The following is a 26,312-nucleotide window of genomic DNA, read 5'->3' as shown; positions in this document are numbered from 1 at the left end:
AATGGCTTGAATGTAACGAACGGTCATTAATATCAAAAAGTTACGCACTAAAGCTTTAAAAATACATTAATAATTCCCAGAGACTAAGGCCCGGTGGGCCACCGGGCTTGTAATACACTGGAGGAAACCCTGATAATGGTCCATCAGCAGTGGGGGAATGTAACTAAGTACATTTACTCAAGTACTAGTCTACTAAGTCTACTTAAGTACAAATTTGAGGTACTTGTACTTCACTTGAGTCTTATCTTTTCATGCCACTTTGTACTCCGCTACATTTCAGAGAGAAATATTGTACTTTTTACTCCACTACATTAATCTGACCGTTTAGTTACTTTACAAATCAAGATTTTTGCACACAAAACACATGGTTTATAAAATCTGATGTTTTATTATAAATTAAACTACCCAACAATATAACAGCCTACAAGTACAGCTGAAATAATCATTTGAATGTTTTGATAGTTTCTGCATTGAGTACTTTTACTTTTAGTACATTTTGCTGATGAGACTTTTCTTTAAGTAACATTTTCAATGCAGGACTTTTACTTGTAAAAGAGTATTTTTAAAGTGTGGTATTAGTACTTTTACTTAAGTAAAGGATCTGACTACTTCTTCCACCGCTGAATATCAGCATGAACCGCAATATCAGCAGGGACATATGGATGATGTTGGTGTCTATGTTGTCAGAAGTTACTGAGTTTCCCAAAAGGCCAGTAATACCTCCATATTCCTTTAATCCTTTAAGCCACTCTTCTCCTTTAGAGTCTCTCTCTCTCTCTCTCTCTCTCTCTCTCTCTCTCTCTCTCTTGCTGGAGAGATTATTTGGTAAAGCAGGGGAGGTTTTTCTCCAAGCAAAGGTTAATTTTTTGGTTTTAGGTACAAAACGTTTGCAAAACACAAATGTCAACTCGTGAACTTTATCTTGGGGCAAACAAAGATGGCTGTGTGTGTGAGCAGGAGGAGGAAGATTGATGACTCAGTAGATATTGATGTAGAATGACTGTTTACTAGGATGGTGAAAGCCAGAATAAGGATTAATTTGAACTATTTCAGTAACAAAGAAATGAGGATGTAGATCATTTCAGTGTGAGATCGGCCTATGGTGATGTAAAAAACGTATTTTTTTCCCAGGAGATGATGTAATTGATTGACATTTTTGAGGATATGTGTATTTTTTTGTAAGTAACTCGTTGTAGGATTGATAGAATAAAAATGTCTTTAAATTTCTCTCTCTCTTTCTCACTATTGTCTTTCCCTATCTCTCTCGCTCTCCTTTAAATTCAAATTCAAAGAGGCTTTATTAGCATGACCATATTTACACACAGTATTGCTAAAGCACATAGTAAACAGGGAAACGTGCACATTTCCATACATTTTAACAGTAGGATGCAGACAATATAACATTATGTTAACACTCGTGCAAAAGCAACAATTATGTCAACAAAATTTAACAGCAGTAGCATAACTTATGGATATCGGCAAAACATGAAAACAAGATTATTACAGTAGATTGTGTTTGTGTGTGTTCTTGTTTAGCTATATTCGTGGGGTCCAAAAACCGAGAATACAGTATACTTGTGGGGTCCAAACAGCTTTGTGGGGCCAAAATGCTGGACCCCACAACTTCAAAGGGCTGTTTGAGGGTTAAGACTTGGTTTTACGATTAGGGTTAGAATTAGGTTATGGTTAGGGTGAGGGTAAGGGTTAAGGTTAGGCATTTAGTTGTGATGGTTAAGGTTAGGGTAAGGGGCTAGGGAATGCATTATGTCAATGACGGGTCCCCACAAAGATAGTGCCACGCACTAACTGTGTGTTTGTGTGTGTGTGACAAAATACAAGCACAAAGTGTGCCTTCTCTGTCTCTGTCTGTCTTTCTCTCTCCCTCTCTCCCTCTCTCTCTCTCTCTCTCTCTCTCTCTCTCTCTCCGGGTGATCAGTTCAGTGCTGCTGACTGTGTTGGACTCCGGAGCGTCACCCCGACCTGACGCACTCTTGTACCAGAGCGCAGCTGTCACCATTACTTCATGCTTATTGGCCCAAGAGCGAGAGAGAGAGAGAGAGAGAGAGAGAGAGAGAGAGGCAGAGGCAAAGCAAAGGCAAACAACGGGGGAAGAGAGAGAAAGAGAGAGAGAGAGAGAGAGAGAGAGAGAGAGAGAGAGAGAGAGAGAGAGAGAGAGAGAGAGAGAGAGAGAGAGTTGGACCCCTGCGCTCCGCTCCATCGATCTGCAGAGGCGCACGGAGGAGCTTCTACCGGACGTTGGATACAATTTCGGAGCCTTTTTTTTTTTTTTTTTTTAAGGGGGAATAGGCCTACTAAAAGTGGATTCACTGTTTGGAACATGCAATTGGGAAATTTGGTACGGTAAGACTGTGACAGTTTGGTTTTGTTTGGTTCCAGTGTCGCTTTGTTTGAGCTTTTCACACGAACGACTGAAGTGTTTCTCCCCCCTTTTCCTCCCCCGAACTAAAAAAAATAAAAACGATATATCGACCTGTGAGTGAGGGAGCTGCACTTTGCCTCACATCAATGAAAGCCTGAGAGAGGGAACTACACAGCAAGGGGATGAAAGACTGCAGGGATATGAATAAAGGAGCAGATCGTTGCTGTGATTTTGTTCTGTCGGTCCTTGGGACAAGATGGATGATGATAGTGATGATGATGATGATGATGATGATGATGATGATGATAGTGACGATGATGGTGGGCTGGGCAATATATTGATATATCATCGATGTACGAGGCAAAATATCGTCTTTAATCTTTGGCTCTATCTATCGCGATGTGACACAAGTGTTGTCTTTTCCTGCTTTTTAAAGGCTGCATTACAGTGAAGTGAACTTACCAGGCTGTTTTAACTGTTCTGTTATTTGCCTTTACTCACTTAACCCTTGTGTTGTCCTCGGGTCAATCATTTGACCCATTTTCAAAGTTTTTTCAAATATATATTATTTTTATATCAGAAACATAAAGGGTTTCTTTTCACCTATTGATCCAAAATAACATGGATGCATAGATGTACGTTGTTCAACATTATTCGCAGATCAAATTAATGGTTGCTTTCATTTCATGTTGGGTGTTTTTTTCAATTTTATCGCATTTGAAAAAAAAATATATATATTTAAACGGTTTTATCCTGACTCAAATTTGACATATACCCTCTGATCTTAACTATGAGTCAAAAATAATTCATAATTTCTGTTGTTTTTTTTAACTCAAAAAGTAGGTAATATGTCATATAAATTAGGTTTATTGACCATGGATTAAAAGAAAGTAGCTAAAAAAGCGACAAAAACTTAAAAACAAAAAACGTCATTAAAAAAAAAGTTTATTTAATTTTGACCCGGACAGACAAGGTCTATGTGAAGACAACTCAAGGGCTAGTCATTTCTCCATATCGCCCAGCCATACTATGATGGTGGATTGCCAGGAACTGCACACTGTCAACAGTGACATACAGGTTTGTTTACCTGGCGGAGGTAAAGGTAAGCAAAAAGTGGTATGGTTACACTGTGTACTGTCCTCGTGTCCACCTGTCAAGTTGGATGTTTGATCATCATCTTCATCATCATCGTCATAAATAACTGTAAAATTATTTGGAAGACACCTGAGATTGGACACCTTGAGGCTCCGGTATGTAGAACTGTGCAAAATGGAGAAAATCAAATATCACAATATTCCTGACCAAATATCTTGATGTCGATATTGCGGCGATATTGTAGGGTTGACTATTTGTTCCTTCACAAAATATTAACACACATGACATTTATTATGTCTGTTGTAGACACAGATATGGTGATGATGACATTGGTCCGAAATGATGCGAAAATACATTTTATTTCATTGAAAAACAACATTTTCTTTTTTGTGATTAACAATTTGTATTCATTTTTTAATACAACACGCAAAACATACAATTGACCCTCGTCATCACCACCCACCCAGACAAAAATCAAGAAAAGAGGACACAGTAACTACAAAATTGAAGACTATACAACAAAATAATGATAGAAATTGACAATAAACTGTAAACCAAATAAACATACGTTTAAATGACAACCCCATAAGCCCGTCATACACGTCTCTCCTCAGCACAAAGCTTCTTAGGGGACCCTCCAGAAAGCTCAGGTACTTTTCCCATTTACCCGTGTAGACATCCAATCTGGCGAACCCTTTTCAAACACAGCCACCCTATAGCCACACTGTTAAAAAAGTCCGTAGAAATACGGGCTAAGATACTGTGTTAATATGAAGGAATTTTCTATAATGATGTTTCACAGGTGTTTTTCCGTGTTTTCATTTTTTTTTGGATTAACAGAAATGTCCGTTAAAAGATACAGAGGATAGACTGTAAATCAACAGAATTTTCTGTTTTTGGGTTAACAGAAATGTCCGTAAACTTAGCGGAAAAGGTACTGGTTATTTTCTGCCAGGACATTATCCGTTTTTCTACGGAGTTTTTTCATACAGTGCATCTCACAAGCCCAAAATAACATCCCCCCCCCAAAAAGATATGTGCATCTAACTCTTTCACAAACCTGGGGAAAACACTGGAATCCAAAACGTTATTATTTTCACTTTGTGAGCCCAGTTTCTTCTCCTCGTTATAGACTTGGCCGGCATTACTGGGAACGCCCACTAAAACGTCATTTCCGTTTATGCCATGGGGGAAAACAAACCATTCTAATTAATGAGCGTAGACCTTGTTAGCAGTTAATCTTTAATCTTTGTCATATTTACGGCTTTTGCTTGGTACAATGCCGAAAAGTTGCTGTGTGGTGTTCTGCGCCTCTAATAAGTTCAAAAATCCCGATCGTAAGTTTTATATACTGCCGAATAGACAGACGGAGCCGGTGTTAATTCCACTAACGTCGCTGCTACAGTCCAAACTGGAACAGTTAACATGTAATTTATTAATTTAACATCCTTAGACATACTTGTCTTTAATATAGTTTTAATGAACATGGGATAACAACAGACCCTGGGATAACGTTACTGATAATACAGTCAGTTTGAATCATCTAAAATTAGCTAACGGTTAAACGTTAGCTGTCTCTTACCTGGACACTCAATCAGGTAGCTAACGTTAACAAAAAATGTCGGGGAAACGACACCTCTGGCCGTTCCGTTGGGTCGTTTGTCCAGTCACATATAATGTACGGACAATCCAACCCAATACAGGAGTTTTTTTTTTTTTTTTTTTTTTATGTATCTTGCTCTGTCAAGCGGTGAAAGTGCTTTTGAGTAGCCCATACTGGGTTAACGCTATGTTATTCGGTCACGGGGAAAGGATTGTTTTCCCCAACGGCGACTCCGCCACAGGCCACGCCCCCAGCTATGACGAGTCACCGACCAAGTGCATGTCTTTAATTCCAAACAGGAGCATTCTCTGGCAAAAAGCTGCCAAATATGTTTATTTCACAGTTAAAGGACAAATCTGGCGCAAAATGAACCTAGGGGTTAATAACACATGTGTACCGAGTCGACCGTTCTATTGGTTACACGAACGCCGTGTAACCAGTAACATAGCTCAAGCACGGTGTTCGTCGTTCGACTGGTCGTGACTGTTTTCCCAAGATGGCGCCTGCATGTTTACGTGAACGGTACTGTCTTTATAAACTATCTTTGTAATAAACTGTCTGTACACTTAGTACAGTTCTCAAGAAAGTTCTCAAACCGAAGCGGTTTACATGTAGGGACCCTCATTATGCTACCGTGGAAGTGTGGTGCTATTTTGAGCCTTGTTAGTGGTGTAGAAATAGCGATTTCTTTTTACTTTACCCGTGCGACCAGTTACGACCAGTGTTGTAATGTAACAAAGTACAAATACTTAGTTACTGTACTTAAGTAGAATTTTCACGTATCTGTACTTTACGTCGTTATTTATATTATTGAAAACTTTCACTTTTACTCCGCTACTTTTCCTAAATAAAATGTATACTTTTACTCCACTACATTTCCCCTCAGCGTCTTTGTTACTCGTTACTTACAAGAAATGTTTTCGTACGTTGGAGTGAACAAAAACTTAAAATTCTGTTTCTGTTTTTCTCTTTGTTGATGTCAGACTTTGAATTTGATGTTTAAGAAGGTGTGGAAACCCTGAATATTATGCTTTGCTATAAGGAAGCCACAATAAAGTTCATTATAAGTTTTTCTTTACTTTTACTTTTACTTCTAATAGTTAAGTACATTTAATGTCAGAAAATTTCTTTTGATACTCAAGTACAGTAAATAAAAATATTCTAAAAGGTGACTTTAACTTCTACCAAAGTCATTTTTTGGTAAGATACTTGTACTTTAACTCAAGTATTGCTTTCAAGTACTTTATACAAGACTGCCGACAACTAGCGTTATAAGCTAATTAGCGGTTTGCGCTAAAACTGGTCACGTTTGATTAGTATGAAAAACATATCCCAGAGAACAGTCGACTCTGTACACGTGTTATTAACCCCTAATGTTCATTTTGCTCCAGATTTGTCCTTTAAGCACTTGTGATTTGGCTCTGTAGAGCAGTTTAACATGATCCAAGTCCACTGAAGCTGCTGTGAACATCTTCATCCGCTCTGTGCAGCACATTGTGTGAACCTTTATCTGAAGTGGGCTCTTCTCTCTGAGCTATAAGCAGTGGAATCACACAACACTCAACTTTTCTAGGGTTTCCATTCCTGGCTGCCCATTGACCTCCGACCCCTTTGGTGAGATGTGAACAGGAGAGATCAACCCGAAAAAACGCTCCCAGATGTCGTTTGTTCGAGCAGGAAAATACGACCTATATTTTGAAGTTTATAGTGGCAGCTCCCTCTAGTGGCCGTAGTAATATGACGTAATAGGGGCCGTATAGTAATATGGTGACGAAACATATGAGTGCGTAATTTATGAGGGGGGTTACAATAATCAAAACTGCCGGGGGGATGAAGTGAAAGAGTTTAAATCCTGTGGCAAGCAAATATTTGTTAAGATGTGCATAATGCATGCAGAAAAGGCACAAATTCCCCAGAATGCAGGAAATGAAGTGTTTGATGCTCAATATTTCTTGTGGGACGACCACCAGACACCCCGGTTATAATTTCTCCCACGTAATGTTGAATCAGACATTTTCGCTAGATAGGAGGAGAGCTCAACTCCCCCCCAATGTTGAACCCAAAGGTTTGTACCCTTGCGCATAACAAACACAGGACTTTCACCAAAGGGAGCGGTACGCTGGCCGTGAAGTGCAAACCTGCTCGGCTACAAGGGCATAGTTAATGAGCATCATTACTGAATGCCAGAGTGACTCGCTGAGCAAATTCAAACTGTGCTCTCGCGAGAACTCTGGATTTCCAGGGTAAGCAAATGCCACACCGCGACAGCAAATCCCACACCGCGACAGCAAATCCCACAACGTGACAGCAAATCCCACAACGTGACAGCAAATCCCACACCGCGACAGCAAATCCCACACCGCGACAGCAAATCCCACACCGCGACAGCAAATCCCACAACCAGCAGCAAATCCCACAACCAGTAGCAAATCCCACAACCAGCAGCCAAATCCTACAACACGACAGCAAATCCAACAACGTGACAGCAAATCCAACAACGTGACAGCAAATCCCACAACGTGACAGCATTTCGTCACAACAGCATTTAGCCACAACACCAGAGCATATAGTTTGGAGGACTGGAACATGGGGGGGTACAGATGGATGTGTCCATAGACGGACTAGCAATCTGGCAGTTCTGGCAAATGCCAGAAGGGCTGATGCACTCTTGGGCTGATTTGGGCTGCTGAAAAAAAAAAGAAAGAAAAAAAAAACTTTTGTTGCACAAATGTCTATGTCGTAGCATCTGTCCCTGTTCAAATAAACATGAATTCACCATAGAATAACTCATCTTAACCCAGTAAGTTTACAAGAGAGACTTGGAGTCACTCTGAGAGTCCTAGCATCCGCTTGGCCAGGAGCGCCAATTACGAATCCTACTATGGCCACGCCAAGACCCGCCCTACAAAGCAGTTCGATTGGTTGGGGTTAGGCATTTCACCTCGAGTGGTTAAGGTTAGGATAGCGGATTGGTCAGGGGATAGGACCTGAACAAATGGGGTTACGTTACCTTGCGTAAGCATGGACGCCTGGCCAATAGTAGTGACTGAAGGGCGTGTCTTGGCGTGGCCATAGTAGGATTCGTAATTTCGCACCCAGGAGCTCGTTCATGCTTCCTGTTTACGCTTTGTTGCGCGCTGCTGAAAAAAAATAGAGTTTCTGTCACGCCCTGAAAATCGTGGCACGCAAGCGAGATCTACGTCATTTTGACGTCACATTCACGCACGCCAGCTCGGCTGCGGCGACTGTAAAACAGCCTTAAGTGGCATTAAGCAAGTCCCAGAGTTGCTGCTGAGCTGCTTTGACCCTTTGAATTTGCTTATTGGAGTCCATGAAAAAAATATTGAATGTACGTTGTTGTAAAGCATGGTCTGTGGTTTTTCTGCAGGTAGTGGTTGCGTTCTGTCTGTGGGGTACTGATGTCAGCAGAGCTTATGTTTTCCAAGCCAGTAGACCCGGAGAGGGAGGAGACAACCCACCACCTCACACTAAAGGTGAGAACAGCCTCCATGTTCGACACAGGACATATCCGCTTTCATACATTCGAAATAGGGCTGGGCGATATGGAGAAAAGTTCAGATATCACGATATTCTTCACCAAATAGCTCAATGTTGATATTGGGATGATATTGTAGGCTTGACAATGGTGCTTTAACAAAATGTCTTCACGATGAGATTTGAGATACATAATCATCAGTAATGTGGATATAATGACTAAGTGGTTAGAGGCAAATAATAGAACAGCTAGTAAGTTTGGTAAGTTCAGAAAATGACATCACTTTACTGTAATGCAGCCTTTATAACCAAGGGGAAGACAACAGTTATGCCAGATTACGATATCCAAAATCTAAGAAAATATCTAGTCTTATATCACGATATCGATATAATATTGATATATTGCCCAGCTCTAAATCGAAACAATTCCTCATAAAATGTAGTCAAATAAAGCTAGTTATACATGCTTGAAATCATCAAACTGGTAGTTTTGAGAATACTTAACATTATTGCAGATCATTTACAAAAGTAAGTTCCAGGCAGCCATTGGTTTCATTGCGTAAAATTCATAACTTACAGAGATTTAAAACCATCACAGTAAAATGTATAATTTTATCATGTTGTAGCACTATACTTGCAAGATGGGGGGGGGGGCATTTTGATGCTCTGACATCTCAGAATGAATAGTATGCTGCAGAAAACCATTGCATGACTTATGTTCCAAGGAGACGAACAAAAGGCAAACATGGATGTGGGAAAAATAGTTCAGATAGGCCTACTAATGAGTTTACAAAACAGTCCCCTCATGTGTGACTAAAATGAAAACTTGACAGAACAGAACGACTATTATTCGGCTCCATTTGTTTCATTGTGCATTAAAGTGAATTGAAACCAAAGTCTGCCTGCAGAGTTCTGAAAAACAGCTTGTAGTTATTTGCAATATGTGCTGTTTGTAGTTAGCAGCCTTTAACCTGCACGAATGCTTTGTGTACTGCACGTACACGGTTCTTTAAAGCTGTAAACATGTTTCTTTTCAAACGGACCTTTTTTCACAGCAGACATTTTTGACTTGTCATAGTAGGAAAAGCACCGCTGAAATTGATAACTTTCACAATGGCTCAATTCCATCAAGTGTCCCAGTAAGCTATTTCAGTGAGTCAGCGTGCGCAATACCAGGGCCTCTCCTAAGTGGAATGCAGCCATCATTAATGGTTTTGAATACACCTGTGCTTTTCCTACTGTGACATGTCAACATGTCTGCCATGAAAAAGGTCTATATAAGGTGAAAGTATAGGCATCTTAAGAAAAGAAAACCAGATTTGTATTTTGCAGATGAATACAGTATGTTTGCAGCAGTTGTGTCTAACTCTCCTCCCCCCCAGTCGTCTCAGAGTGGGTCAGCTCAGCGGGCTCCTGCAAGGGCCGGTGCTTTGAGCTGGAGGAGGCCAAACCTCCGGGATGCAGATGTGACAATCTGTGTAAAACCTACTACAGCTGCTGCTTTGATTTCGACGATCACTGTCTGAAAACAGGTCAGTCTGATGTTACAATCACTTCTTCTGGGTTTACCTTCTTTAAAAGGTACACTGGTACACTGTGTAGATTTCTCCCATCTAGCGGTGAAACTGTAGGCCTATTTTGCATTCAAACGAATAGTTTTCAAATGCTTTTTCAAATGCGTGTTGCGTGTAGTACGATAGCCGTTATGTACCAAAAAGCTATGACAACATGTCTTCCAATAGTGCTTTTTCGCATTTTTTGGCGACGAGGATTCCTTCTCCTGTGGCTCGGCATAAGTACGATCCTCCATTATGAACTAAACTGCAGTGCAGGCTTTCAAATTTGTCGGGGCAGTGACAAGCGCCTCTCGCTGATCTCCTTCTCTGTTTCAGCTGGTTTCAGTCACGTGACGCTGGCTCTGAACGAAAACGCGTTGTGGATTAGCTAGACAGGTAGGCTAGGCTCAGCGATTATAATTTTTCAAAATGGCGAAAAGACATGGAAGCCTCCTTGGACTTGCCCGTCTAATATAGATACAGATAAGAAATTCTTTGCTTACGAGGATAAGTCAGATCATTGGCAGAGGTCATTTTACACCAATGAGGACATATTTATGAATGAAGACATTGATTTTAGCTAATAAAATACTTAAAACACTACACAGTGTACCTTCAACATTATGGGTTGAATATGCATTTGTGTGGAGGGGGGGGGGGGTATTGACTGTCCTGCTACGAATGCTTTCTGGGTTTTTTTTTTCGTAATGAGCACACCGCACCAAATCACTAGCAACTTAGTTGCCTGGCAATAAATCAGAGATCTTCAACATGGGGTCTACAAGCTGTTTGTAGCAGCTGCTCTCATTCATTCTTCAGAGGCAGACCGTTAAATTAGCAAACATAAAATGAGACAAATCGCCCAAAAAACAAAACAAACGACGATTAGGGGTGCTAATTGAGATTTTTTTTCTTTTCTTTCTGACTGATAGCTGAATTTGTTAACCGATCTTAACCGTTAACTGACAAATGGGAAGAGTCCCAGTTCACGCATCCAGGACGCTCGGATGTACTTTCCGCGCTCAGCATCCGCAAACAACTGCTAGCTTAAGCAGGACAAAAAAGCAACTTAAAATGCTACGTGCTAGTGCAAAGTTTGCCCTAGCAAGTTAACTAGCTAGAGTTAAGAAATAGATTGTTTAGCCAATTTTACGTTGGCGGTCTCTGCAAGGACTTTTATTTTTATTTTTTATTTTTTATTTTTTCATTTTTTATATAAAGTTTTATTTCTTTTTTTTTTTTCCTTTCTTTTTTTTAATTTTTTTATTAATGGTATCCAGAGCATTACAGAAACACATTAACCATTAGAGACATCTTGCATTGTTCCCAACACCCCACCTTCTCAAAAGTAGGCAATAAATACACAATTTAAGGACATATTCACAAAAATAGATTGCAAGGACTTTTAATAACACTTTTTTTTCGACTGGAAAGCTATTGGTCAAAATTATTATTGTCGGTTAACGGTTAAAGGGTTAATCATTAGCATCCCTACTGTAATTTTACCGATATAATCGCCCAACCCTAGCTAACACTGACGATAATGCTGTCACGTAAAGCTGTGAGTAAAGCCTTAGTAACCAAGGTAACTGATATGCTGTACTATTGCAGTCATTACTGTAAAAACCTTAGTCTAAACTAGGGCTGCACAATTAATCACAATTTAATCGAAACCGCAATATGGACTAGTGCAATATCCAAATCGTCCGCAAAATTAGACATTTTAGGAGACAACCTAAGAGGCTTTTTGCAACGCTCCTAAATGTACCCTCTAGCTTAGGGAAATATTTTAAACTTAAGTTTGAAACTTAAAGCGTATCTCTCGCCAAAATGCAACCTAGGGTCTTTTTGTGAATGTACCCGAGTCAAACTTTCGTTTAAAAGCATATTTAGGATGGAATCGCCACTTTTAAGATTGACCGTATTCTCGTTTTTCGGTCAAATGGCCTTTTGAATGGGATGCTAGGGGCACTTTTATGCTAGCCTCAAAATAGCTATTTTTAAAACACTAAGAAGGCTCGACACAACATGAGACTTTGCTCCAAGTATCACAAGGGTCTCTACACCTTAACCAAAGCATTGACAACATTGTTTGTGTACACAGAGTTTACTAAAAAGAAAGGTTTTGAACAACTCACGTTAGCAGTTGTTCTTCCGGTCGCCGTCTATCGAGCCAGTCAAAAATAGTCGAGGGAGGAGACTAAAGATGGAAAGCTCCTAAAGCTTAGTTCCATATAAATGCACGGATAATTTGTTGTTTTGTCATTAGTGAAAAACAATATTGACCTTGTAGTTGAAAAAGGAGCCTCATATAAGAATGACATTTCCTCCTATGGAGTCCGTTCATTCGCATTTGGAGATTGCCTATTTTTGACTGGGAAAATGGCGGATAGCGTAAACAACAACTGCTAACGTGAGTTGCTCAAAACCTTTCTTTTTAGTAAACTCTGTGTACATAAACAATGTTCTCAATGCTTTGGTTAAGGTGTAGAGCCCCTGGTGATACTTGGAGCAAAGTCTCATGTGGTGTCGAGCCTTCTTAGTGTTTTAAAAATAGCTATTTTGAGGCTAGCATAAAAGTGCCCCTAGCATCCCATTCAAAAGGCCATTTAACCAAAAAACGAGAATACGGTAAATCTTAAAAGTGACACTTCCGTCCTAAATATGCTTTTAAACGAAAGTTTGACTCGGGTACATTCACAAAAAGACCCTAGGATGCATTTGGGGTGGGGGAAAAAAATCTATTTAGGTATGTATCGTAATTATTTTTGCGATGAATTTTAAAATGTTTTTTTATTTATTTTTGTACCAAAGATTCACCTAAATATTTTCTGTTTATACTGTACCACCGACGACGACTACGTTTTCTGACCAAAAGCAGAAAATGCAGAAAACACGTGTTATGTTCTTCTTTCTATTTTTCGAATGAAATAAATGTCAGACTGACTGACTGACTGACATGTGATGTGAATTCTTCTTAGTTTTTATAAATGTCTTATGATATATTGTCTCTAGAAGTGTGTTATTCAACTTTTGTATTTGTTAAAGAAGGGTAATAAAATCGCAGCACTCAATGCTACCGAATGGCAATGCTTCTAGAATTGCAATGAATGCAATACAAATGGAATCGGCACCCGTGTATCGTGAACGAATCAAATCGGGACAAAAGCATATTGTCCCAGCCCTAGTACTGTAGTTTATGCAAGCGGGCCTAGACCCTTTGGCCAAGAAACAAGTGATTCAATGTATGTTGTACTTATTTGTATCTTCAAAGATAATAAGGCTGGTATTATCCTATATTTTTCGTATTGTCAACAAAGTCCATGAAAAGATCAAAACCAACAACGTGTTAGTCCGTCTCTCGATACTTTCTGACTCCCCTACCCCTTTCTGTGGGACTCAAAGCCCATTGGTTCCTACACTAGATCGGAATTCTTTCTAGTGTAGTCGAGTATTTGTGGCAGCAGGACGGCGTGTGTGGGATTGAGTCAAAATAAATGACAGTGTGTGTGTGTGTGTTTTCATGGTAAGAAAGGAACATGTCACCCAGTGCAACAGGTTTATTTGCACATATTTGAACAGCTTCACACATTTAATGTTGCTTCTTCTCCCGGTAACAGTTAAGTAGCAGTAGTGTGAGACATTTCACTACTGCGTTTGTTTGGAATGCTACACAGCCGTAGCTCCAGTACTCAGAAAGGCTCCGTTAACACAACATGATAAGTGCTTTCTGCTGTAGCTGATTATAACGTGAACAAAGGGCAACTGTCCTGGAGTTTGCCAAAATGGCAATTTTCATCTGATGCTGATTTAGACCTTGGCCCGGGTGAAGAGAGTACAACCGCAGTCTCATCTTGAAAGCATTAAGCAAACAACAGTGGGGCGTTCTCCAAACCCCCAAAATCTCTCCAAATGAATTCAACAATCATGAGCTCCTTTTTTTTTTGTAATTGGAGAATTGTTACAGACGTTTAGGTGCCTGAGATTTAACTCACAGTTCAATGTATGCATCCGTGACGTTTGTCATATGTTTTTCTAGCCTCGTGACGGCGATGATGTGAAATGTGTTGAACTTTTTCCTCCTTCCTGTGTCCCAGCGGGAGGTTTTGAGTGCACGCAGGATCGCTGTGGGGAGGAGAGGAATGACAGCCACGCCTGCCACTGCTCGGCGGACTGCCTGGAGAGAGGAGACTGCTGCTCCAACTATATGTCACTCTGCAAGGGTACTCTCCCCATTTGTCTCTACGAGCCCAGTAGGGCTGCACAATATGTTGTGTTTTTGTCGCCATCGTGATATCAGTGTATGTCCTTCGCGTTCCACTTCCCGGGATTTGCTCCGGTGCTGCGGGAAATTCCGCCGGATGCGTGTGTTTTCCGTTTCCTTCCGCTTCCTTTGTGTTGGCGTTCTAAACTCTGGTGGATTTCTGAGGACTATGGTTAACTCCTCCTCAGATCTCTGCAGGGTAAATCCAGAGTTTTCTCTCGCACTACTATTTTGCAGCGGCTCTGTGCGGAGTTCAGCACCGCCCATGACGATTCTGATTGGTTTAACCCTTGTGTTGTCTTCCCGTCGACCATGAACGTTTCCCATCATTTTTTTTGTCTCTTTTTTCTAGGCCTTTTTCTTCTTACCTTTTTAAATGTTTTTGTCACTTTTTAAAATGCTTTTTTTTAAAAGTCATGGTCAATAAACCCAATTTATATATAATTATACCTCATTTTTTAGTTTAAAAAAGCACAAATTATGAATTATTTTGACTAATAGTTAAGATCAGAGGATGTTGAGTGAATCACAGACTGGTTATGTCAAAGTTTAGTCAGGATACTGTTTTGAAACTGTGCTATAAAATTGAATAAAACACCCCAAATTCAATGGAAGTAATCATTAAATTTTACCCGCAAAGAATGTTGTATGGGTTCCATACCATACAACGTGCATGCGTGTTATTTTTGGATCAATTAGGTTAAAAGAAACCCATATTTCTGATGTAATTGTTTTTTAAACGGGTTAAATTTCACCCAAGGACAACACAAGGGTTAAACAAAGACCATGACACCAGAGCACGTTTCCTCCCATTTACATCCCCGAATGCTATGTGGACTAGTGAGACTATCGTGATATTAACTGGCGCAATGAACACATCGCGAAAGACACTCCGAGGTTTTTTTGTGTTTGGTTGAAACTAAATCTCTGTTGGAAACCGTTCCCTATCACAGAAATAGTGCTCTACATAGTGCGTTCGCCATTTTGTAGTGGTGTTCGAATCGTCCTCGGTTAATTTCATTCACTATATAGTCCACTACGATGTACCCTACATTTTGCAGAATCAGAAGCACCCGCGTGAACTGAAAAGGAAAAATGGAGCGGGCTTTCGTTTCTGAAAAGCGAAAATGTAACATGCAACATACACACAACCTTTCATTATCCTCATATGTGCTCGGTTTGTTTCAGGGACGTATTAGAAGTGTTTTTGTTTCGGTTTGTTTAAATGATGCTGGGCTGAATGTTCGAAATCTCCTTTGGTCGTTCCCTATGTAGTTCACTATTTAATAAACACTATATAGGGAATAGTGAGGGAGTGAATGAGCAGTCCCTCCAGAAAAACGCGATTATGCCGCACTTTCGCTGGATAAATTGCCGATTTCCGCGCAAAATATGCGGGGATTGCATGATTTCATAATCCCCGCATTTTCGTTGCAAAAAAAGTCACATATATCTTAGCAGAAAGTTGAAAAATGTTGCGCTTACTTCACACAAGAGCAGCCAGTTTCCGCTGTTGCCATGGGAACGTTATGAACGTTATGAACGTGCTGATTGCTTGGCCTCCTGTATCGCTGCTTGCAGCTTCACTATAAGGAAGCCACAATAACAACTTTTACTTCTAATAATTAAGTACATTTAATATCAGATTTTTTAAGACGTTTACTTAAGTAATATTCCAAAAGGTGACTTGAACTTCTACCAAAGTCATTTTCTGGTAAGATACTTTTACTCAAGTATTGATTTAAAGTACTCACCCCTGCTGCTGTACTGTGCATGCCGGACACAGACACACACACACACACACACACACACACTCACAGAGATTTCTCGATTTATAGTTAGATATAGCATTTTGTAAGAAATTAATAAATGAACGTGCATGAAGGTAGGTAATCACTCTCTGTTGTTGTTTCCACGTGAAGGTGAGACTTCATGGGTGCACGGAGGCTGCGAGGAGATCAAGAGCCCCGAATGTCCCGCAGGGTGAGTCTGAAACTGACGTCAAACTCAGCAATTAAACACAGCCAGCAAGTTTATCTGATTACCTTAAAGTGCTCATATTATGCTTTTTGGCTTTTTCCCTTTCCTTTATAGTGATATATTTTGTTATGCATGTTATAGGTTTACAGATGCTCTGAATAAATGAACAGGATCAAATCACATTTCATTTTTTTTCTAAAGAGATACATTTCTCTGTTTGTTCATCTCAATTCAATTTAATTGCTGCAAAATGGGATTGTCAAGCAGACAAACTGACCAACACGTATACGTATAATAATAGATGGATACTTGGCGTCTGTGTATCGATACAGTGTTGCCACGGAAAATAATACGATACTATGCGGTATCCATCCATTCGTAGTGACCATTTTCAAGGTTTTAAGGGACCTATACCAGTCTCTTTAAAGTGAATTCATTTCTGGATCCTGAGACAATCACTGAACTTTTTCTCTTTATTACATTTTAATATGACACAACTGCCACTTGTGAATTCTGTCTTTGCGTCCTTGTTGTGCTCAGCTTCATCCGTCCTCCCCTCATCATGCTGTCTGTCGACGGGTTCAGAGCCTCCTACCTGAAGAAAGGCAACTCTGTCACCCCCAACATACATAAACTCAGTACGTCTGCTTTACTTTTTCTATTACAATAGGAGCCGCATATTGTATGTTGTTTGTGGTCTCATTTATGTTGTTTGCTGATTATTGTGTTGTGCACTTCTATTGTAGGTGGTGGGCGTTTTCATCGCGTTTTGAGCGAAAGTGATAACATATTTGTTTGCTTCACCTGTTCACCTGGGTTTTTTGGGCTTTGACAGAGAGGGGGGGTGAGCCTGGGAGCGAACACTTTCTGCTGACCGTCGCACTAACGCACTTATTTCGACTCACAAAGTAACTTTACATTTGGTAACTGCAGTGCTAGTTGTATTTTACGTGTCAACAGATTCTCGCTCCCATCTCGTAAAATACAGGCGCTTGGTCAGGTGCCTTTGTCGTTCTTATTGACGCTAAAAGTCTCCTTTAGCGTAATATAACGCGCTTTATCTAAATGCGCTTGGTTGGGACTATTGGTGTCCCTTTTCACACAGTTAGGTTAAGGAAAATGTCGTGGGTGGACTTACGTTTCCGTGACTCGCGGGAAGAACGGGACGGTTGAGTTTAGGAAAAGGTCGTGGATGGGCTTACGTTTCCGTGACTTGCGGGAATAATGGGACGGTTGGGTTTACGAAAAGGTCGTGGGTGGGCTTACGCTTCCTGGTCAGGTGCCTTTGTCGTTCTTATTGACGCTAAAAGTCTCCTTTAGCGTCATATAACGCGCTTTAACTAAATGCGCTAGGTCAGGACTAAGGTAAGGAAAAGGTTGTGGGTGGACTTACGTTTCCGTGACTCGTGGGAAGAACGGGACGGTTGGGTTTAGGAAAAGGTCATGGGTGGGCTTACGCTTCCGTCACACGCGGGGATAACGGGCCGGTTAAAGAAGAAAGCGCCTTCCGTGACTTGGGACACGAACCCTGGGTGAAAGTCCTGTGTTTGACCCATCCCCCACCCCGACCAACCTCCCTGTGCGGAATTTCCCCCTTACATACTACCCGCTAAACCCCGTGTAGCTGCTGCTCTCCCCGGTACATTCTACAAACACGCTGAAGGGCGCTTTTTTGTCGCTTCAGACGCTGACAGCCACTGTCCAAACGTCCGTATTGACGGAGTAAATCATTGCAATACAATCCCGAGCACGTCACAGTGTGTTTATGCATCTCTCAGTGTTTAGTCCCTCGTGGCAGCACTTTGTTGGACTGCTTACAGCCGCAACAATTACTAGTTCCCAAAGGCAGTTGTAGAGATTGTTGAAGTCATGATCTTTGTGACTGTGTCAATGTTAGAGAAGCTCTGGTCCATGTTGTACGGTCCACTTTACCATGGACTCAACACAGTGGACAACTAATGCCTACCGTACACTAGAAGACTCTGGAAAGATTAAAGTCTGTCACCATTTCACATCTAAAGACAATCTGTCATAGTTTGTAGTCACGGACTAGAAGATTTTTGCAAAGACTGGGGAGCTGGCAGGTCAAGACTACAACTACATTCGTTTTGAAAAATGTAACCAAGCTAGCTAGCTTCTGCTAGCGTTAGCTGGTATATTAAGGGAAAGTTTGCCAATTTTCAGTTCTGCCGTACATGCAGATGAATGGCTGCAGTACCCGGAGCTCCGCGTTTATCTGCCAGTAACACTCCTGTTGGATGACTCGCTTCAGAAGGGTTGGAAATTGGCAACTTTCCCTCTTTAGCGTTTGGCTTAGCGCGGCGCCAGAGCAACCATAAACAACAACGGCTCTAGCCGTTTGCTGCTTCCCATTTGGTGTTGGAGGGAGAGCACCCATTGGTTGTTGACAGCGTTCACGTGATTTAACTTCACTACCAAGACTTAAAACTTATAACGATAATATCAAACACGTTTGATTTTGTAAGGAACATCAAGACGGTAGGGGCTGTCTGTCGGCCAATAAATCCGCAAGTTGTAGGCCTCTCTGGAACTCTCTTGGTGCAAAAGCATATGTAAAGAATAAATAATTTACCTGGGAAATGGGAGGATGAGATTTCCGATGCTATTGTATGGCCTGCATAACTTTCAGGCAGAGCGCCTCATCAACCCGTGTTCTTAGCAAAAAAAGGGAAAGAATAGTAAGCAACAAACCTCCCCAACAACAAAATGTACAACTCGAGAACAGATATGCACCACTGCTGCAGGACTGTAGCCTCGAAATCTAGACACACCCTAGCGGCAGCAAATGTAATTTGCAGCCAGGGTTGTCTAGCAACTCTCCGTTGGCTTGCGAGCTGGAAAGACCAAACTCCAGTCAGGCCAATCACATCGTGTATAGAGTCGGTGGGCGGGCTTAACATAATGACGGCAGAGTTGCGACGGTTCCGCGTGAATTCCCTGCTACTTGAAAACAAAGAAGATAGCTGCTGCTGCTGGCGAACAGCGGCCTTTGGAATTGGCTTTGGCCGCGACTCTGGAAGACTTGGAGTTAAGCTTTTCTTTGAGAAAAGAACAAAGAATGGCACTGAAGTCATTCTTAAAAAAGGAAGATGTGTTCAGAGTTTTGCCGACTGGATACGGCAAAAGTTTAATCTATCAACTAGCGTTGCTCTGATTGGTTGTAGCGCTATCCTATTGCGTGCAGATGGAATTTGAAAGACAACCGTTTATCCCGCCCCTCGGATTGAGCCCTGCCAATGGTGAGTTCCCAGACCAAACATCTTGATGTGGGTCTGGCTTGTCAGGCTACTAAAAGAGACCAAACATCAAAACACCCTGCTTTTTACCCAAAGAAATGGTCTGTGACATGACAGAAGGAATCCTGCAAATTCATTAAAATTCATCATCGTTACACTGTGATAACAACAATCTGAGTAGACTTCACTGATCTAATGAACACCCAGCTCCGTGAATACTGTGGTGTTTATCAGTGGCCCTCCAATCTGCTTTACTTGTTGCGTCACCCATCTGCTCCCTCTGCCAAGGACAAGAGATAAGAGGAATCAAACAAACTACAAGACATAACACAACACGCCAGAAACCTTGAAGGAGAGCCGCCTGAAGAGACTTTAAACACGAGGGACATCGGAGCCTCCACCATGATTTACTGACTGGATAAAGTCAGTGCTGGGAACAAACTTACCCCTCGTATCATAAAAGCACAACATGATCAGTTAGCATAACTGATTGTACACAAAATACAGCAAAAAACATAGATGTTTCTAAGACAAGCTTGGACAGAGTGTGCCACTAGCTTTTGATTCTCTACTCCACTGGTTCCCAAACGTGTCTTGGATATGATTTATATTCATACGTATGTCTTGTAGGGGTGACCCCAAATAGTCGCTGTGGCTCTCACTGAATTGCACTTTTGGTTTGTTTTGTTGTTGTTATTTTTCTCTATTGAATGACTCTGTTTTGATTTTTTTCTATCTATTGATCCTTAATTGTTATTGTAAGTGCAGCTAAAGTTGTCAGCGCCAGAGTCCAAGAAAAGTTTCCCCAAGGGGGACAATAAAGTACAATTGCAATGAATTGTAAGTATTTATGAAGTTTTCTGAAAAGTTTACATTTGTTTCCTCTTAGGCGAGTGTGGCACGTCGGCACCCTACATGCGTCCAGTCTACCCATCAAAGACCTTCCCAAATTTATACACTCTAGCCACGGTAAGTAACTCTAATGTCCATCTACGTCTAATTTCAAAACACCGATACGTCACGCTTAAAAGGTCCTACAGCCTGTTTTGTGTTGTGACGCTGCTGCAGGACTGATATTTAATATGTTAACCGTAATGACATCGCTCCGTGTGATCTCTCTGCAGGGTCTGTACCCAGAGTCTCATGGGATTGTGGGGAACACAATGCACGACCCAGTGTTCAACGCCACCTTCAGCCTGCGCACCAGAGAGAAACTGAACCACCGCTGGTGGGGCGGGCAGCCTGTGAGTAAACTCCAGATAGCAGCCTGTGATCGGACTGGAATCAGGCCGGCTAAAGAAACCATGGCACTGTACTCTGTGACGTTAGGTGTCGACACTACTGAAACTTTGTATGTCACATCTTTCCTTGAATCAGATGAAGAGACTGGTGTCACATTTGATGTCTTTTAGTACACAGGACACATTTATTCTCTTATATTGTCCATATTTAATGCTGGTCTCTAGACTTTATCCTTGCACTATTGGACTTAGTTGCACCACCACTATGACACACACACTCTCATAGAGCACCTTACCATACATACTGAATCACAGGATCAGTCCCTGCAAGCCTTTCATGCTTATACATCCCTTAGTACATTCATGTAGATTTTTTATTTAGTATCTTATCTTTTATTGTCCATATTATTCATGTGGATTTGTCATTTTATGATCCTGTTTATGATGTATGTGTATGTTGTGTGTGATGTCTTTAAGCTACTGGGGCCTTGAATTTCCCCTTGGGGATCAATAAAGTATCTCTCCATCTATCTCTAGCCTAGCTTAGCACAAAGCCTTGAAGCAAGGGGAAATTGCTAGCATAGCTCTGTGTCAAAAGTTAACAAATTGCATTCCAACTGCTTCAAAAGTACCTCATTTAAAACAGCCTGCACAGCGCTTTCAGGATCAGGTTAGCTGTGAATTGGAGCTATATCTTGAACGAGGACAGCTGCTGCAACACGCAGCATCTCAAAACTCCTGTGCTAATAATTGCGGGGTTGCCAGGTTTCACCACTGTCCTAACTAACCATTTGGTGAATGGAGACCATCCTCCGCGAAAAAGCACCCACATAAGTTGTTTATTCAAGCAGCAATTACGACTCATATTTACTTTATAATGGCGGTGCCCTCTAGTGGCCCTAGTAATTATGATGGGAGCAAAGCAGGAAGGAAGGTGTAAGGTATGAGTGCCAAATTCCGCATAAGGAGGAAGGGTGGAGTGGCAGATGGGTCAAATAGACACAGAACTTGAACCTAGGAGACTATCCAGACTATATTTCTGACAACCTCCTCTCGTTTCTGTTTTACAGATCTGGATCACAGCAGAGAAACAAGGAGTGAAAGCAGCTAGTTTCTTCTGGCCTTGGTACTTAAGTTAGTACTGGAATATTTTTCAGTAGCTTCAGACACTGAACACGGGTAACCTACAAAACCTCGAAGAGGCTATGGGTGCTTAATACTGGACCAATTTAATTTAATTCCCATCAGTCACTTAGACACAAAAACATGGGAAAATAGGCTCCAGGTTGAAAAAATGATATTGAAGTTACCCTTTGATCATTTAAAGATGCTTTTCTCTTCACTTCACCTAAATCACAGCACACACACATTTGTTTTCGCTTCAGAAGACATTTGCATATCCATGACATAATAATCACGAGGGCAACGGCCGGCGACTGACTGACTGACAATGGCCCAAACACACAGAGACACAGGACAATAGCCCCCCAAACACACTCCGTCAACAACAGAGGCCATTGAGGACTGGAACACCAGCTTGATGAGGCACTGAGCAAAAACATGTTAAAGCCAAAGTGGTAAAAGACAGACATCAGACTGGATTTTCTAAATGAATATATCTGACATTAGGTGTTGGTCCGAGGACATGTTGCACTCAGACATTGTTAAACACAGATCAGCTCCACTTTTTTTTTTTTTTTTGTTTATACGGACAGGTGGTTCTTTTAAACCAGGGGTGTCAAACTCAATTTCCCAGAGGGCCACACTAGAAAATGAGAATCACACCAAGGGCCAGACATGTAGGGTTTATTGCTTTTATGTCAGCAAAAATGTTCTTAGCCATCATAGAAGAAAGTGCCCAAAAACTTTGGAAAAAGTGACAAAAACTAGGCGGGCCAAAATATATTGTGAACTTAAATTGATATGCGGGCCGGATTTGGCCCGCGGGCCTTGAGTTTGACACTTGTCTTTTAAACGCAGTGTGTCAAGTATATACTGTGAAGAATCTGTGATAAAAGTAAGTGTGTATTATTTTAGCATCCTACTTAGGGCTGCACGATATTAGGAAAATAATAATAATAATTGCGATTATTTTAGCTGATATTGCGATATGATTCACGATATTGAAGGGAATGATCATTTTTGTATCATTATTCTCATTTTCATTGAAAAATATAATGAAAAAAAAAAATGATTTAAGTGGGGATTTTTTTGCGAGGATCTGTACCAAACAAAGATTTTTTTCTTCAGTCTGTAGGATAGGATTTGTAGGCCGGGACATCTCTGCAGCACCACAGTACTTTATTTTAGAATGGTTAGACACATATTTTGCCTTTAACAAATATTGCGCCCCCCCTGCGATTTGGATGTTGCGCTAGTTCGTATTGCGATTTCGATAAAATTGTGATTAATTGTGCAGCCCTAAGCCTACTGTACTTTCTAAATCGTCATTCAATATCATGTTTTGTTTCCAGGGTGATTCCTCTGGAGAGGAGGATTTTGACCATCCTGCGCTGGCTGCATCTGCCTGATGATGAAAGGTACGTCTTATTTTTATTTATTTTTTTATAATCGGGACGTCACTAAGGATTTGTTTTATTAAAAATCTTCTTGACTGTGGTCTTGTAAACCTGGAGTCCTTTTCATGGCACACACTTTGACTTGCAGTAGCTGAAAAAGCACATGTGGAACTAATAACATTAATAGCCGCTTTCCGACCGGAGGGATTTTTTGCAGTTCCTAGAACATAAAATTCCTAGAATCCTTTTTTTCTCCTGTTCCGACTGGACCAATTTGGGGATTTTTAAGTTCTTCTGGCCGCAATTCCTGTAACTCTTTCAGCTCCTACTTCAGGGCAGGGTCTTTTCCCTTTTCAGCATAGGCACCTAGGTCAACGAGGGTCGGGTTTCCGGTACAGACAGACCAACAACGGGGCAATTTTAACAATTTTCGCCATCTTATTCATCACTAAATTCACTTCTGACAATGTTTTAGGCGAGAAATGAACTGTTTAGATTTTGAATATAGGCAGTCTTGCGAAAATTGATGCCGAATTGACAATTTGCTTCAAAGTTTTCGGAGTTGAGAAGCTCCATGAAGTGATGCGAAAGCCAGCAGGCGCCTGCCGGGGCCGCTAGCTCGTCGCTCGGACAGTCACGCTCGTATGCTGGAGGTCTCGTAAATAAGAGGCTTTTTTTTGCCGTTGACGGTTTGTTTGTTTAAATATCACAACACATGTCCATCATGAGATTAATGGAAACCTGTGGTTAACTGTCTTTTCAGAGTTAAACTCCACAAGCGTGCTGTGCGGGCTTGACAAAACTCGCGGTCCATCATACGTTTTTTGGTGTATTTGTATTTGTACAGTCTATTGCTATAGACCGTTGCCGTGTTTACATCACTCCCTTACCCCTCCTTTAGTCCCTATGGCCACTTGGCCAGTTCGAATGCAAATGGAAAAAACCTTTTTGGGGGAGAGTAGTTAGTAATAATAATAATAATAATAATAAGCTTTATTTGTATAGCGCCTTTCATTCACAGAGTGCAGCTCAAAGCGCTTTATATCCAAAACATTTAACACAACTCTCGCAGGGACAAACATAAATGTACAGTTGCACATTTAAAGGACGCAAACAGTACATTTGCACTGCTGCACTGGTATTTTGCTTATTAGTTACTGAATAATAATAATAATCACATACATAACATAACGTAGCAGGGACAGATACAGCATGACATGAAGGAGAGGAGAGGGAAAAAACTCTCAAACTATCCTCATAAAGATAAGAACAGTGTGGGAACAGGAAAAAAACACCTCAGCACGTAAGCACGCAAACAGTACATTTGCACTGCTGCACAAAATAACATAACATAACATAACATAAATGTACAGTTGCACATTTAGCGGCGAAGGCGTGGGACTGGGGATAGGGTAGGGCGGGGGAGGGGGGGGGGGTTTGCATGCTGAGAAACGCACAGCCCGGCAGCCCCACTAGTGTAGTAGATCTGCTTAGAAGTGGACTTTTCCTATAACTAAATTCCTGTAACTACTTGGTCGGAAAACGGCTATAGTTGACTCAGTTCCAATTAGGGTCCCAATAAGCCAAGAAAGTGAGCCAACAAATCCTAAATTGCACGCAGCCATCGTCAATAGCCTCTTTCCGACCAAGTAGTTACAGGAACGTAGTTATAGGAACAGTCCACTTCTAAACAGTTCTACTAACTACTCTCCCCCAAAACTGTTTTTTCCATTTGCATTCAGACTGGCCAAGTGGCCATAGCAACTGACCTTTTGTTATTATAACACAGCCATCTAACCACCACTATGTGGAAAAGGGAAAAGACCCTGCCCTGAAGTAGGAGCTGAAAGAGTTACAGAAACTGTGGCCAGAGGAACTTAATAATCCCCAAATTGGTCCAGTCGGAACATGAGAAAAACATGGTTCTAGGAACGTTGTGTTCTAGGAACTACAAAAATCCCTCCGGTCGGAAAGCGGCTAATGTAAACAAGTCAAAATGTGAAAATGAGAAAGGTGCAGTATAATCATTTTGACCATTGTACCTCAGGGTTCAACGTTAAGATTTAAAAAAATTCTACTTGCCCAAAAAGTCCATTTTTACTGGCTCGTACTGGGGTTTTTTAGTTTTTTTTTATCATGGCACAGCATTTGTTTTCTAAATGAAGACGTTCATCTGCCTTGGACTTGGCAAATTTAGCTAAACATTGTAGTTGTTTCATATACATGTTCTACTGCCACCCAAGAAAACCTACTTCTTCCAGGACGCTTGAAACTCTCGCTTTAGCTCGTACGCAGCCTTCATCTTCTTCTTCTAACAAGACAGATTGATTGTTTAAATCATTCAACAAGCATTCTCCCATGTGGGCACGGGGGAGGAGGGCAAGAGAATGATTACGATGACGATCGGAGAAAATCATTGAAACTTTTTTGTGGATTGTTATATTTACTTGCCACGGGGCCAACGAGCAACCCTTACTGTTGAACCCTGTTCCTGTTGATTCTAGTTCTTTTTTTCTTGTTCACTTCATTACACAACTGTGTTTACGTTTCACGAGGAATTGATTGATGATCATAATGGAGCGTTTGTGTAATAATGGCACATTTCGTCTTTTGTTTTCTCTCCCAAATAATTAGTTTTCAACTTTAAAACCTCTCCAATTTACCAACACTGATGCTGCATGTGACCACTGACTCCTTTTCCGAAGTTGTATTTCAAGATTTAAGATGTTTACTGTCACAAGCGCAACAATTACAGAGAATCATTGAGCTCCTTCCAACACTGCTACTTAAATATGTATAAAAAGAAAGTTAAAAAATGAGAATCTAAGACATAAAATAGTGCAGAAGTTAAAATATAGGGATAAAATATAATCCCTATATTTCTTGCTGTATAAAATGGAATATGAAAACTATGAAAAAGGC

The 26,312-nt window shown here is 40.9% G+C and overlaps 1 protein-coding gene across 1 annotated transcript in view; it reads left to right on the top strand.

The window, feature by feature from the left end:
* The first annotated feature begins 2,123 nt into the window (after nt 1-2,123).
* LOC116055694 (ectonucleotide pyrophosphatase/phosphodiesterase family member 2-like) overlaps nt 2,124-26,312 on the top strand; it is a 57,841-nt gene continuing 33,652 nt past the window's right edge. Inside the window, exons 1-10 of the mRNA XM_031307682.2 lie at nt 2,124-2,356; nt 8,467-8,572; nt 9,956-10,105; nt 14,227-14,352; nt 16,316-16,376; nt 16,914-17,011; nt 20,520-20,599; nt 20,755-20,874; nt 21,942-21,997; nt 23,346-23,411. Coding sequence (XP_031163542.2) covers nt 2,339-2,356; nt 8,467-8,572; nt 9,956-10,105; nt 14,227-14,352; nt 16,316-16,376; nt 16,914-17,011; nt 20,520-20,599; nt 20,755-20,874; nt 21,942-21,997; nt 23,346-23,411 — 881 coding nt within the window. The 5' untranslated portion in view covers nt 2,124-2,338. The remainder of the gene's footprint in view (nt 2,357-8,466; nt 8,573-9,955; nt 10,106-14,226; nt 14,353-16,315; nt 16,377-16,913; nt 17,012-20,519; nt 20,600-20,754; nt 20,875-21,941; nt 21,998-23,345; nt 23,412-26,312) is intronic.

This window comes from Sander lucioperca, chromosome 16, assembly GCF_008315115.2.
Source record: "Sander lucioperca isolate FBNREF2018 chromosome 16, SLUC_FBN_1.2, whole genome shotgun sequence".
NCBI classification, from domain to species: domain Eukaryota; kingdom Metazoa; phylum Chordata; class Actinopteri; order Perciformes; family Percidae; genus Sander; species Sander lucioperca.
The sequence above is the reverse complement of the archived record's forward strand: the minus strand, read 5'-3'. Positions and strand labels throughout refer to the sequence as shown.